The sequence below is a fragment of the Diplotaxodon limnothrissa genome, linkage group LG18 (assembly GCF_057381915.1).
Source record: "Diplotaxodon limnothrissa isolate DT_005_m linkage group LG18, D_limnothrissa_male_GT1.1, whole genome shotgun sequence".
NCBI lineage: Eukaryota > Metazoa > Chordata > Actinopteri > Cichliformes > Cichlidae > Diplotaxodon > Diplotaxodon limnothrissa.
In genome coordinates, this window is record NC_140613.1 from 874993 (window position 1) to 890773 (window position 15781).

The window sequence follows — 15781 nt, forward strand, 5'->3', positions numbered from 1 at the left end:
AGAAGTTTGTAAGTATTCTGGGGTTCATGCTGAATCTTCTCAGGCGCCGCAGAGAGAAGAGCTGCTGTCTTGCTGCTTTTGTGATCACATCAACATGGTGTGACCAGCTCAGATCCTCGCTGATGTTGATGCTTAGGATGATGCCTTTTCATATTACCTTATTGTTCTTTCAAAATAAAGTTCTTCCAAAGAGTGCTGCACATCTTCACACAGATTTAAATTCCACCTTCAGTCGAGCTCCATCCTGGTTTGACCTGCTTTGGTCGAACTGTGCGGTGAAGAACTGAAACTGAACCTTCAGCAAACACTCCTCTGAGGCAGGAATAATCGCACTGACTGGCCTGAAAATGTTTCTGACTCCACCCACTGATGCTGAACTCAACCAATGAGATGATTTCTGTCTGCAGAAGCACAGCCAGCCTGACGTTGAGGAGAAGGACTGCAGCAGAGAGGCTGCTTAGTTTCTTCATTCTGCTGTCTGACTAACCCAACAACTAAAGACATGCTGCTTTACCTCATTTTACTTCTCTCTCATATCAGAGGTGAGTGTTAGACAAGAGAAGAAATTTGTTAGAATGGTCAGAAGATCGTTTCTGCTGCCGTTTGTTAGCTTGTAAAAACACCTGATATTCTACATGTAATTCTACTCTCTAAAGCTGCTGATTGTTCTCCTTTAGTCAATCATGTTTATTGATCCATCTCTTCCTCTGCATGTTCTGTTCTTCCTCAGAGTGTAAAGGAGAAGACAAAGTGATCCAGGAACAAGGAGATGTCATTGCTGCTGAAGGAGACACAGTTACACTTGGATGTAACTTTGAAACATCTGCTTCATATTCATATTTGTTCTGGTACAAACAAGAAGTAAATGACTTTCCAAAGTATGTTTTACAGCGTGGAACTACTGGAACAGCAGATAACGCTCAGGAGTTCCCAAAAGACAGATTTGATGCCGAAGTCGACAAGAAAGAAAATTCAGCTCCTCTGAAGATCCAGAAGCTTCAGCTGTCTGACTCTGCTGTGTACTACTGTGCTCTGCAGCCCACAGTGACAGGAAACAGCAAAACTCTGCACAAAAACCTTTGGAGCAAAGACAACAGAATACTCCACAACATCCACTAGAGGGAGCCACACACTGTTAAACCTCTGATTCTTGTGTCATTGGACTGATGACAAAGACAACAGAGAAATGAAGCAGTAAAGATCAGAGACAGAGACAGAGCTGCTGTGGAAGCACAAAACTGTTTGATTGGCTGAGCTATTAAACTGGCCCCGCCCACTGATCATGAGCTCATCCAATGACATTATTTGTTGGTCATTGTGCTGCAGTGGAAGAACATTGTTCATGTGCTGTCTGTCTGGCTTTAATAACTCCAAAGACATGTTGCTGCACCTCTTTTTGCTTCTATCTCACATTATAGGTGAGTTTAAGAACAGGGATTAAAGTTTAGTTGAAGCTGCTGCATTAAGCAGATATACAGACTGCATTTCACTACTTTTCTTCTTTTTCCAGGACTAACAGCTGGAGACTCAATCACTCCTCAACATACTGAAGTCACTAAAACAGAAGGACAATCTGTCAAACTCACATGTAGCTATGAGACAACATCGGATTATGTACGCCTTCACTGGTACAGACATGATTCTGACCTTCAGGCTCCTCAGTTTATACTCTGGAAAGGAGGGAAATGAGAAACAACTCAATATATTCCTGATAATCGATATCAGTCCACAACAACAGATAAATCAACTAATCTGACCATAGCAGCCCTAACCCTGGCAGACACAGCTCTCTACTACTGTGCTCTACAAACACAGTGATACAAAGTGTAGAAGAGGCTGTACAAAAACCTGAACACAGATATCTGACTACTCTTCAAAGAGGAGGGAAGTGGTATTCAAAGCACAGCTTCATATCAGATGGATTCTGCTAATTCCTGTTTTATCAGAGTCACTGTGGTTACAGCTGCTAATGAAACACTGTGGGAGGATTCACATGAGCAGCAAATCCACATCAACCACAAACCAACTGTAGGCTGACCAACCTAAAACAACACAAAATAATGTGTATATTAATTATTTCATTTTAAGGCTGGCTGGGTGTGGTCTTGCCCCTTGGCTGCAGAGGAGGGGTGGTGCAGCAGGTTCAGAGGCAGTGCCAGGGGAGGCAGCTATCATTAACTGCCTCATCATGCCTTCACTGTTTTTGCAATAGTCTGCTAGCAGTTAGGGAGAGAGCTGAGACTCTGCAAAGATTAAGTGGAAGCAGACAAACAAATCCACTGCAATGAATTGTATGTGTTGTACATATTGTAAATAAAATGATGCTCATTAACAGCATGGACTGTGTGCTGTGCTGAGAGTTGTAACACACAATGAGTCGAGGAACCATTCAGACTGTTTCACTAACTTGGGAGTAGCGAGAAAGACAATAACCAAGAAATTCATGAACAAATGTTCAAAAGGAAACAGGAATCAGTGACTCATCCTTGATTTTAATGCTTTTCAATCTACAGCGCACCGCCATTAGTAACAAAGCTTCCACTGTGGCTGACCTAAAACATTTAAACCCTACAGAGCTGGACAATAAAATCACATTGCTCCATCTTAGGAATCATAAAGTTTCTCAGTAATATTAAACCCGATTCTTTGATCCCCATGATAGAACAGAGAAGACCCGACTCAGAGTGGTCAAAACATTTATAATTCTTTATTCAATCATCTTCCCTGCACAGCCCAAAGCCAGCTGCAGAATCTCTAACATTAGAAGGTCAAGATGAGTCTCATATGCATGTTATTTTAGTACTTCAGACGTCACACACAGTTTCAACACAAACAACTCCTACTTAGTTCCTTTGTGTCTTACTTCCTGTGCAGCTTGCAATAACTTCCCTTTTCTGAGGTCTGTTGCCAGGGCAACCTGTCACCCTTCATCTGAACTTAGATTCACTCGGTCTGCTCCTCATATACTGCAAAAACATGCAGTTTCCTGTCAGCCTGTGACCTAGTCAAGTCTGGGCCTCTCATAAAACAATCTAATCAGCAAATGAGCATTAAGAATATATATTTATTTCTTAACAGTAACAATGAAAAAAGATGATCTGATTTTATGTTTGGCTCAGGATGCAAATGGAAATCCAGCTGAGTGGACTCCAGCAGCACATTTAAAAACATTCCTGTCATAAAAGTGAAAATGAGAAAGTTACAGGAGTCTAATGTGGCCTCGAGAAGAGAGAAACACGCTGAAGGGTTGGAAATGGCTCAGATTCTGCAAGTAGAATAGGCAGGAAGACAAAGTCTGCAGCCCATCAGACCTGTTCCGGTAACAAAGTCAGAAACCCCAACCCCTGCAGCTCCTGCCTTTGCCTTTTTAGTCCTTATGAAATCTCAGCGACAGGCCAGAAGTTCTGACTTTATAAGTCATATTTGTTTCAGTGTGCACATTTGTAAATTCAATATACAGCTGGAGAGGTCAGACTGATCTCACAGTGTAACAAACTGGAAGACCAGCCAAAGGTTGTTTGACTCTGAACCTTTATAACGTTGTACATGTTTTTTCAGCCTCGCCTTCCAGACACCGTTTTCTCTAGAAAGACTCCGACTTCTGACCTCAGGGGCAGACGATGAATGAAGATCAACACAGCCAGGCTTCCTGTGTGTAAACTGACCTAACAAAAAGTGAAATCAGGCAGAGAAAACAGTTTTACGACAGTCGACGTGAACTTTTTATTTAAGCCGGGCTTTCTGCTTCCGACTCTGAGCCTGCTCACTTCTTCCAAAGTGTGAGTATAACCTACTCCATCAGACATGAACAGATGACGATAAAGTGATTTTAAAAATCTATAAAGAACATAGAAATGTAAGTTAAACAGAACACGACGTAAAGATATGATAAAAGGTTAACGCAGCAAAAAACTAGTGCATTGAGCAGTAAAATAAACATTTTAATGTGATAATTATTTTCTCTTTGAGTGTGCGCTCAGCTCTCATTAGAGCTCTGAACTGGACCCATGAAACATTAAAGCTTACAGTCCCAAAGCCTGACAAAAGATTTGCTTCAGTCTGTAGCAAAGTGAAATTCATTTTATTGTTTTTGTGTTTTTGTAATAGCTACAATTCAATCAGTGTAAAAGAGACTTAGCAGCAGATTAGAATCAAGTACAACAACATACTTTACATTTGCTGCATTATTAAATTACACATACGGGGGTCACATTCTGGCCACTTTTAAACTGAACCTCCGAACATTACCCGCTTTCGACCAGTTTATTTATATGTTCAGTGTAAGTTACCATGGTGATTTAGCCAGGTAAAAACTGGCCAGGTAAAGACTTTAGAGACACAAACATGTGGTTTCAGCTCAAAGCAGCTCACTAAGCCAATAATCTTGGTTGAGGATACACTTCTCTCTGTGAGTTTTCATGTTTTACAGCATGTGTGTTTTTGTGTTCCTGTCATGTTGGGGTCAAATCTGACAGATTTACAACTTAAAGCACTCATAAATATTGTGTTTTACATACAATTGCCTTATGCTAATTTAAGAGCTGTGAAAACAGACCGGTCAATTCTGACTGGGAACACTAAAGGAAAGGGGGCGGGACTCTGGAGGATTAAAGCTACTTCTGAATATTTTTCCATGTTTTATGAGATGGTTTCAAACCTGCATGAACTCTCATGTGCTTGAATAAAGAACTACTATATCCAAACACTTTCCCACATGTTTTACAATGATATGGTTTCTCACCTGTGTGACTTCTTGAGTGTTTTAGTAGATCCCTATTATATGCAAACATTTTCCCACATGTTGGACAAGAACAACACTTTTCACCTGTGTGAGTCATTATGTGCTCTGTTAAGTGAGAGCTACGTTTGAACATCTTCCCACATATTGTACAAGAAAATGGCTTACCACCTGTGTGGGTTCTTATGTGCTTTGACAAAGAATTATTACATCTGAACATTTTCCCACACATCTTACAAGCAAACGGCCTCTCACCTGTGTGCATCCTGTAATGGATTTTAATTTGATAATTAAACTCAAAGGTTTTTCCACAAACATCACATTTTAGAGACTTTTTACATTTAGCAGAGTTACACCGACTCCCTGATGCAGTGGGGCTTTCTTTATTTTTGTGATTTTTATTTCTTTTTCTACTTGATCTTGAATTCTTGCCTCCTTCCTGATCCTGACTCTCAGCTCCAGCAGAGCTGGGAGAGGGGAGCTGCTCCCCGTCTCCTCCTGGTTCACTGTGGTCTCTTTCCTCAGCAGCAGTCACCATGAAGGTATCCGTCTCCTCCTTCAGTCCCAGCTGCTCTCCCTCCTGACTGCTGCACAGTTCCTCCTGTTCCTCTTTAATCTGTGGAGGTTCTGGTTCCTCCTGCTCCACACTGGAGCTCCTCTCCTGGTTCCAGAGCTGCTGCTCAGGGAGAACCTCCTCCTCCTCCTCACAGACAGGCTGCTGTGGGACGTCTGGAGGAACTGAAGGAGACAAAAAAAGAAAAAAGAAAAGTAATGTGACAACAGAAAAACATATCTGAGCAAATATACCGTCAAAATAAGGCTCTACAGTGAGAACATGTTCCTCAGAAAGTTGCCACCTCTCGTCAGTGCTGACAATCACTCACGTCTGCTTTTGAAACCACTGGAGAAATGGATGCTGTTCGCACAATCCTCACAGTTAAAGAAAATTCAGCTACAAGGAGAAAGACCACAAATGAAGGCTGCAACAGAGAATACACATCCTACTGTAGAGTTAAGCTCACCATTAGACCAATAAGACCAATAAGGGTCAAGTGAGGTTAGGTAATACATTTACTGTAGTGAGCTGCTAAATCAAACCAAGAACTGACACACAGGCACTCAGATGTTGCGTGTACAGAGTTGAGAGACAGAGGGAGGGGCGGGAAGCTTGCAGAGTATTAAGAGGCTGTGATTTGGAAATAACTGACTGTAAAGCGCTATACAAATGCATTTTGTTCCTCCAGGAGACGATCATCCTGAACAAATGATTACAGCAAACAGTCATAGTTGGATTATAAAGTAAAAGGAGGACAGATTCTGATGTTTGTGACCTGTTAATACAGACTTTTGCTGATTTCAATTTTCTTTCTAAAAACTATCACTGATAACATATACAAGGAGAAATCTCTGTGAAGGTTCTCAGTCATCCAGGTCATCGTAGTCAAAGGAGCTTGCAAAGAAAAGCGTCTGGACTTCTTTAAGTTGCTTGAAGACGTTTCACCTCTCATCCGAGAAGCTTCTTCAGTTCTAAGGTCAAATGGTGGAGAGTCCCAGATATAAACCTAGTGGGAGTTTCCCCCCACAGAGGGACAAAAGGACCCCCTGATGATCCTCTAACCGCCTGAGCCAAGGTGTGAAACTGGGTGTGGGTCCCAATCAGCCAGGGTTTCGGGTGAGCTCATTGTGAAACCTGGCCCCACCCTATCATGTGATTTCCTGAGGTCAGATGGCCCAGGATGTGAGTGGGCGTTAAGGAGTCTGGGGAGGGAACTCAAAACTGGATTATAGATGGCAGACAGTTGGTGTCGTAAGCCCCGCCCTCTGTTCAAAGATGGTCGCTCACAGTGGACATAGATGCTTCTTTCACTCCTCTTTCAAACCATCTGTCCTCTCTATCCAAAATGTGAACGTTGGCATCTTCGAAAGAGTGACCTTTGACTAGGGCTGGGCGATATATCGAGTTTTTAAAAATATCGATATATTTTCATACGAGATATAAGATGTGACAATATCGTTTATATCGATATAGTCTATGTTACGTTATAATTATACTTGTGGAGCCGCAGGTTTGCCTCTCTTTCGTCCACTTTTGTCTCTACGCAACGTTACTCGGCCTCGCCTCTCCTTCACTGAACACAACTCCCCCTCCCCCATAGCTTCACCTGCAGGCAATAACAAGATGAAAGCGGAAAATCTCCGTTAGCGAGTTACCGTGCGTGGGGCTGGACGGCGTCAACGTGTTAGCGAGCTAACCGCGCTAACGACATGCAGCCAGGAAGAGCTGCATGGCCTAAAATCCTTTCATTTTCTCAAAAATCGACAGTGCGCCTTATGTATGAATTCTGGTTGTGCTTACTGACCGCGAACCGATTTTATGTGGTACACAGCGCTCAGCAATCTGTCAAAAAATGTTTTAATATGACTTTGCTAAGCTACGGCGCTGCACCGCTTGATGGATTGTCGGAGGATTACGGCTACCGGGGAGGAGCCTCGCGGAGTGATACGTACTGTGTTTTTATAAGGACCACAAATGGCACCTGTTCAGAGACGTGGTGCAGCTGTGAAATCTGTCTCTTTGTTATTATGCTCAGCGTCTATTAGTTTACATTTTGACTGCACAATTGTGAGCTTTTTGTTATGCACAAAAACAACATTGTTTTCTTTTATTTATGGACCATGATTATTTATTAAATGCTGATAATTTATTTTTGAGTAATTTCTTCATGTACATCTACGCTGTATGTAAATAAAAGTGCCCGTGTGACATCTGGGACACAGTGTGACTAAGAACTCTCTTTTTGTTCTTAACTTATGGCTTAAAAAATAAATATCGAGATATATATCTTATATCGCCATCCAGCTAAAAAATATCGAGATATGAGTTTTGGGTCATATCGCCCAGCCCTACCTTTGACCTTTAGATGCAGATGGACTGCTGAGTCTTGTCCTGTGGAGGTGGCTCTTCTATGTTGTGCCATGCGCTTGTGAAGTGGCTGTTTGGTCTCTCCAATGTAGAGGTCTGGGCATTCCTTGCTGCACTGTACAGCATACACCACATTGTTAAGACAATGGGGTGTATTGTCAAAAACTGGTTCACCCAAAAGACAAAACTCCTAAACACAGACTTAACAATGTGGTGTATACTGTACAGTGCAGCGAGGAATGCCCAGAAATTGAACTTGCAAATTTGAATGTCACACAGCTGCAGACCACAAGATAAACTAGATCTACGCTCATGGGTGGGACGATTGACTGACTGGACAAGATTAACAGAGTCAATAAGATTCAGGAAGTCTCTACCCAGAGGTTTTTGGTAGCAGCAAACATGAATATTAAAATTCCCAAGGATTAAAACGCTGTCAAATCTTGGTAAGATCCCCGATAAAAATACAAAGTCTTGAATAAAATCTTCGTTAAACTTCGGTGTACGATAAGCAAGTGCACACAGCACAGGCGAATGCAGATCCAACAGAAATAATTGTTGTTCAAAGCTGCCATAAATGAGCGGTGAGCTGTCGTCATTTAAAAGTTTTTTAAAAACAGTTGCATAAAACCTCCGCCACGACCACTTTCCCGCAGGGAGTTGAAAAACTGGCAGCTAGAGGGAATGAGTTCAGAGGAAGCGCTTAACTCACCTGTCATGGTCCTGTCACATCAACACCGTGGTGAAAAAGGCCCGACAGCGTCTCTACCACCTCAGACGCTTGAGAGACTTCCAACTGCCCTCCAAGGTGCTCAGGAACTTTTACTCGTGCACCATAGAGAGCATCCTGACGGGAAACATCTTAACCTGGTTCGGGAACAGCACCATGCAGGACAGACGAGCTCTACAGAGGGTTGTGCGGTCAGCTGAGCGCACCATCCGCTCCGAGCTCCCTGACCTGCACTCAATCTACAGCAGGCGGTGCTGGACCAAGGCCAGGAAGATCGTGAAGGACCTCAGCCATCCCAACAACAGACTGTTCTCTCTGTTCTCTCGGCACAAGAGACCCTGTGCCGAGGGTCTCTTGACCCTCTGTGCCGAGGGTCAAGAAAGTGATTCCGCTCCCTGAAGACCAACACAGAGAGACTGAGGAGCAGCTTCTTCCCGCAGGCGATACGGTCTCTCGGTCACACCACCACACAGTACTGACCCACACATATGGTTTTTACACACACACTGGACATTCTGGACATTTGTTTACACTAGTGGCCACTGCACAACTACACTGCCTGGTCATCTAATCAAATCACTCACTTAGTCACAGGTCACTTAAATAAATCACTTTTAAGCATATTTAGGGGCGACCGTGGCTCAGGGGGTTGGGAAGCGTATCTATAACCGGAAGGTCGCCAGTTTGCTCCCCAGCTCTTTCTGTCCTGGTCGTTGTGTCCTTGGGCAAGACACTTCACCTACCGCCTATTGGTGTTGGCCAGAGGGGCCGATGGCGCGATATGGCAGCCTCGCCTCTGTCAGTCTGCCCCAGGGCAGCTGTGGCTACACCTGCAGCTGCCTCCACCAGTGTGTGGATGCGAGAGTGAATGAATAGTGGTATTGTAAAGCGCTTTGGGTGCCTTGAAAAGCGCTGTATAAATCCAATCCATTATTATTATTATATTTGCACTACACAAGACACTTAAATATGTGGATTGCACAACGCTGGACATTACATTTCTTTCATTACTTGTACTGCTGCTCTTATTGTTCTATTTTATTTTATTCTTTCCTAGTTAAATTTACCCTTCATTTTAATTTTCAGATTTATTTCCTATCCTATTCAGTCTTTTAATTTAGGTCACGAGCAGATGTCTAAGCATTTCACTGCATATCGTACTGTGTATGTGACAAATAAAATTTGAATTTATTTATAGAAATACAAACAAACTACGGGTACTTCCATTATTTTACAGCATGTGTATAATGTCAGTTAAAATAACAGGACATACCGAGGCTGCCGGCTCCGAGCTCTGGCTAGCTTTAGCTTTAGCCACTTTGCCTTTGTTAGATTCTTTAAAATGTCCATATTTTGCTGATTAATGGAGATTTAAGCATCAGATCAAGTTTGTTGCTACCAGTTTCCTTTAGGTCCTCCCGTGGTTTACTTTGGCGATGGTTGTGTCTTCACTCACAGTGAAGACCTTCCATGGTACCAGCATGAAATTATCTGAAATGTCTTGGTATGTTGAAGAAATAAAAGTTCCTTTGACTGGAACTAAAGGGCAAAACCCAACTCCCGAAAAACAACCTCCTTCACCAGAGTTACACAATGCAGTTAGGTGAGTCCAGTTTCCCTGCCAACCCTGGAAACGCCTCATCAAGCCCAAAGGGGGAGGACACACACACACACACACACACACACACACACACACACACACACACACACACACACACACACACACACACAAACAAACAGGCAACTCTCATAGTGTGAGCTAATAATTGTCAGGTGGTGTAATCAAATAAAATATTAATTAAAATCACAAAATAATCGTTTTTTTGTACTCTCTACAATACTTTATGCATTTATATTTGTATTTTTCTGTGTTTACATACTACATTGAAGAATAAAAACAGAAATATTTACCGTTAGAACACAATTATTACAATTTCCAAAAAACAATCAAACAGAAAATAATGTGATCTGCACTGCAGACAATCAAAGGGACGTTATTTATTTTATGGCCTGAACCACCTGACAGTTTTGTGGTGCTGAATAGAAAAATGGGGACGAAATAGTAAACTGAAGAAAATTCTAAAGATGTTAAAAGAGAAACAGCCTGCAGATAAATCACCAAACACATTTTATTATTGCAGCTCATATTATGTTTCCAACACTTTCCAATTAAACACTGTTTTACTTCATCATCATCATCATCATCTCTAGCTTTCTCAATCATTGGTCGTTATTATCATCATTATGATTATTATTACAACAACTACTAATTATTAATCTCTGGCTCTCTTCCACAGCTGTCTTTGTCCTGTTTTCCTCCCCTCACTCCCACATGGCCGCCCCTCCCTGAGCCTGGTTCTGCTGGAGGTCTCTTCCTGTTAAAAGGTTGGTTTTCCGTCCCACTGTCACCAAAGCGCTTACTCAAATTGCGTCATATGATTGCTGGGGTTTCCTTGTATTACTGCAGGACCCATACTTTACAATATAAAGTGGCTTGAGGCGGCTATTTTGATTTGGTGCTATATAAATCAGGTTGAATAAAATGCTTAAATCCGGCCTGATTTCAAACAGGAAGAGAGGGACTGAGCGGGGAGGAAACGGCCCTGGACCGAGTCCAACCCTGACTCTTCCGGGGGCTTTTCGGCACATGGGCCCCCCTCTGAACCAGACTCACAAATCTTCTAATCCTAACTTTGTTTCACTAAATAATCAGGAGAGAAATCCAGGCTGATTTCAGCGCCTGCTGTTTGCATGGAGCGCAGCGCAGTCCTGTCCTCTGTTTGCTCTTTGTTAGCTCACATCAAAAAGTCCTCACAATCAGAAACGTCCCGCAGAGCTGTGATCAGGATCCTCCCTCAGAGGGACACTCACCTGTCCTGTGCAGCTTGATTTGGGGTTTCCAGGTGATATCCAGCAGTCTGCGCTGACGGTCGATCTCTTCCTCGTACTGGACGATCGTTTTTTCAAACTCCAAGAATATTTGTTCAGCAGCAGCAGTTAGTCGCTCGTTGATGAACTCTCTCAGATACTGAACTGAAGGCATCGTTGCTGCCGCAGCTCACACACTCAGCTCACACACTCAGCTCACACACTCAGCTCACACACTCAGCTCACACAACAACACAACAGTCCCTGTGCTCAGGCACACACACGTGGAAAGCTAACGGTATTAGCGCCTTTCCTTTGTTTTCTTCCGCCTGGTGTCACGTGGTGAGCTTCCGGCAGAGCACACGTGTTGCCTTTAGTTCCTATGTGTACATTTTTAAACTCACCGTTGCAGTAAATGAACAGATTCTAAGCAGCAAGGCTACAGTGCGAAGAGAAAACAGATCCATCAAAAACAAATTAAAGTGCTCAAATTAAACTTAGTATCCTTTTGCCATAAGCATTGTTGCATTGTGTGAAACTAAAACCGGTGAGCATTAGTTTGGTGATGAGAGAGCTCAGAGGAGAACAATCAGACAGGTTGGAGCTGACAGAAAGAACAGCTGTGAACATCAGTCTTATCCAGGGACTCTTCAACATGTGCATTGAAGGAGAGGTAGATCAAACTACCAACGGATAGATTTCACTTTATAGACTTCCTGCTGCAAGATCTCCAAGCAAAGCAGAGCAGCAGAAAGACGTGCTGAGTGTGAAGCTGTCAGCAGGGGGAATAACACAGGGCTGTGAATGAGTCCTGTCACTGTGATCAGGCTCCTCCTTCTAATCCACCAACTTAGTGTTGATGAAGACTAAACAGAGAGATCACAGCTTCTTTATACTTGCTGTAGCTCACAGTTACTCTACACTGCAGATATGACGCCTCTGTTCATCTCAGTGCTGCTGGCTGCTATGTGCCTCGGTATGAACACAACTCTGTTTCTTTGATATCAACATTGACGTGATTCTTTAACAGCACACTGATACTGTTTGTTGGTGTTTTACAGAATGCAGAGCACAAAAAGACAACGTGCTGCAAGAAAAAGGAGAAGAGACTGCTGCTGCAGGAGGCACAGTAACACTTCACTGTCTCTATAACGTCAGCATTACAACAAGTAATTATCTCTTCTGGTACAAACAGGATGGAAACAACAGCCCCAAATTCATCCTGAGCCGTGTTAGTGGGGATCAAGGAAACATAGCAGAGGAGTTCAAGGAGAGATTTTCATCCACACTGGATTCCAGCATCAGATCAGTTCCTCTGAAGATCCAGAAGCTTCAGCTGTCTGACTCTGCTGTGTACTACTGTGCTCTGCAGCCCACAGTGACAGGAAACAGCAAAACTCTGTACAAAAACCTTTGGAGCAAAGACAACAGAATACTCCACAACATCCACTAGAGGGAGCCACACACTGTTAAACCTCTGATTCTTGTGTCATTGGACTGATGACAAAGACAACAGAGAAATGAAGCAGTAAAGATCAGAGACAGAGACAGAGCTGCTGTGGAAGCACAGAACTGTTTGATTGGCTGAGCTATTAAACTGGCCCCGCCCATTGAAGTTGAGCTCATCCAATGACATTATCTGTTGGTCATTGTGCTGCAGTGGAAGAACATTGTTCATGTGCTGTCTGTCTGGCTTTAATAACTCCAAAGACATGTTGCTGCACCTCTTTTTGCTTCTATCTCACATTATAGGTGAGTTTAAGAACAGGGATTAAAGTTTAGTTGAAGCTGCTGCATTAAGCAGATATACAGACTGCATTTCACTACTTTTCTTCTTTCTTTTTCCAGGACTAACAGCTGGAGACTCAATCACTCCTCAACATACTGAAGTCACTGAAACAGAAGGAGAATCTGTCAAACTCACATGTAGCTATGAGACAACATCAGAGTATGTACGCCTTTACTGGTACAGACATGATTCTGACCTTCAGGCTCCTCAGTTTATACTTTGGAAAGGAGCCAAAGACTTCAGTGGTTATGAATATATTCCTGATAATCGATATGACTCAGAAACATCTTCTTCATCAACTAATCTGACCATAGCAGCCCTAACCCTGGCAGACACAGCTCTCTACTACTGTGCTCTAGAAACACAGTGATACAAAGTGTAGAAGAGGCTGTACAAAAACCTGAACACAGATATCTGACTACTCTTCAAAGAGGAGGGAAGTGGTATTCAAAGCACAGCTTCATATCAGATGGATTCTGCTAATTCCTGTTTTATCAGAGTCACTGTGGTTACAGCTGCTAATGAAACACTGTGGGAGGATTCACATGAGCAGCAAATCCACATCAACCACAAACCAACTGCAGGAACGTTCAAATGTGACATTTTCATATTAAAAGCATTTCTGTTCTTTCAAGAGTGCTACATACATTGACACAGATTTAAATTCCAGGCTTGATAATGTTTTTGGCTCCACCCACTGGTGTTGAACTCAACCAATGAGATGATTTCTGTCTGCAGGATTTAAAGCACAACCAGCCTGATGCTGAGGAGAAGGACTGCAGCAGAGAGACTGCATAGTTTCTTTATTCTGAGGTCTATTACAGTTTCTCTAATGTTAGAATCATCATGTCTCAGAATGATGCTGAAAAAGTAGTTCATGCATTTAGGTGGGACTACTGTAATTCATTATTTTCAGGTTGTCCTAAAAACTCCCTGAAAAGCCTGCAGTTGATCCAAAATGCTGCACCAAGAGTACCGACAGAGAAGCAGCTTCCAGTTTGGTTTCAGGAGACAGACACTATCTCTACTTTTAAGATTAGACTTCAAACTTTCCTTTTTGCTAAAGCATAAAATTAGGGCTCAACCAAATGACCCTGAATCGCTGGTCTTAAAAGCCGGCGTTGTGCCAAAAAAGTGTTTGCCTGCCAAAACTGATTTCCAATGTTTCCGTGTTTAATATCTTCATGTATGTCGGTAAATAAGTGTTGGTGAACATGGTTTACAGAGGGGTTTTATATATACAATAACTACCTGTTGTTCAAGTATCTTTATAACTGGTTATAATGTAGGTACAGTTGATACATTTGTTGCGCTGTCTGCTGTCCGCTTGGCCAGATTACACTTAAAAAATAAATTTGTAATGTCAACAAGATTGTTTGTGAACTGGATAAATAAAGGATATATAAAAGTCACTGCCAAAAACTGATTGCAGCTTCTACCTGTTACAGGAATGTTCCTGGTGGCTCAAAGTGACGTGATGTCATTAATGAGGGAAACATTTGACATGTTTCACGTATTATAGACCAACAAGTTATTTATAGCAGGTTAAATATGAGCAATCAGTTTAGGGCACAACATCGGTCATTCTTACACATGTGCTGTATCATATAAAATATATAAACTAAATATCTTTGCAGACCACCCTGTGTGATTCTCCACTCGCCGACCAGGAAAGACCAACCGCAGGTCTCAGTTGCAGCAGCCCATCCACGTCTGATCTTGCTCGGGCAGATTCAGCAACACTGCCAGAGACTTCCTGTAATCTATTACAGTTGTTAAAGAAACGGTCCAGGAACAGGTCAATCAGGTTAATCCTGTGTGAACAACTGAAAATATTGTTTTTTCATCTTTACTGTGTATTTGAAATATTCTTGTTTAATCTCTTTAATCTTGTAATATATATTTCAGTCTGTATCGCCCGAGTGGGCGATCGTGGCTCAAGAGTTGGGAGTTCGCCTTGTAATCGGAAGGTTGCCAGCTTGGACAGTCTCGGTCATTGGTCCTTGTGCAAGACACTTCACCCGTTGCCTACTGGTGGTGGTCAGAGGGCCCGGTGACGCCAGTGTCCGGCAGCCTCGCCTCTGTCAGTGCGCCCCAGGGTGGCTGTGGCTACAATGTAGCTCCATCACCAGTGTGTGAATGTGTGTGTGAATGGGTGGATGACTGAATGTAGTGTAAAGTGCTTTATAGATAGTAAATGCAGGCCATTTACTATTTTAACGGGCGCTCAAAAGTTTGAGTACATTTCCCCTATTTTAGCTTCACTTCACTGGCTGCCCATTTCTTTTAGGATTCATTTTAAACTTCCTCTATTTGCTTTTAAAGCTCTGCATGGCCTAGCCCCATCTTATCTCTCTGAGCTGCTACGGCCTTATACACCTACCGGCTCTCTCAGGTAAGCTGATCAGCTCCTCCTGAATGTACCCAGGACTGGGTGTAAACTTAGAGGAGATCGTGCTTTTGTTGTATCAGCTCCCAAACTGTGGAACGACTCCCTTTAGAGATTAGACAGGCCACTTCCCTACCTGTTTTTAAGTCACTCCAGAAAACCCACCTCTTTACCCTGGCCTTTGACACCACGTGAGATGTTGGTTTTTATTTTTTTGTTTTATTTTAGTTGTTTCTACGCAGTTTTGTCTTGTTTTTTTTTAGTATAGGGCTGTTTTAATTTTTATGTATTATGTGTTTTATTTATTTACTTTTGCTGTTTTCTGTTATTCTATTGTTTTTAAC

The 15781-nt window shown here is 42.5% G+C and overlaps 1 protein-coding gene across 1 annotated transcript; it reads right to left on the reverse strand.

Moving 5' to 3' along the window:
* Positions 1–4184: 4184 nt before the first annotated feature.
* LOC146612728 (uncharacterized) lies at positions 4185–11577 on the reverse strand. The gene is made up of 2 exons (XM_085377492.1): positions 11263–11577; positions 4185–5467 (listed from the first exon to the last, which is right to left on the reverse strand). Exons 1-2 carry the CDS (start codon positions 11432–11434, stop codon positions 4614–4616), a joined length of 1026 nt encoding a protein of 341 aa, XP_085233618.1. The 5' UTR covers positions 11435–11577; the 3' UTR covers positions 4185–4613.
* Between the last annotated feature and the right edge of the window lie 4204 nt (positions 11578–15781).

What these genes read in the sequence shown, in the direction of transcription:
- LOC146612728 (XM_085377492.1), bottom strand. Translation starts at nt 11,434, where the DNA reads ATGCCTTCAGTTCAGTATCTGAGAGAGTTCATCAACGAGCGACTAACT. An exon ending in AATCAAGCTGCACAGGACAG is followed by an intron (nt 5,468 to 11,262) that starts GTGAGTGTCCCT and finishes CAGTTCCTCCAG; the next exon opens with ACGTCCCACAGCAGCCTGTC.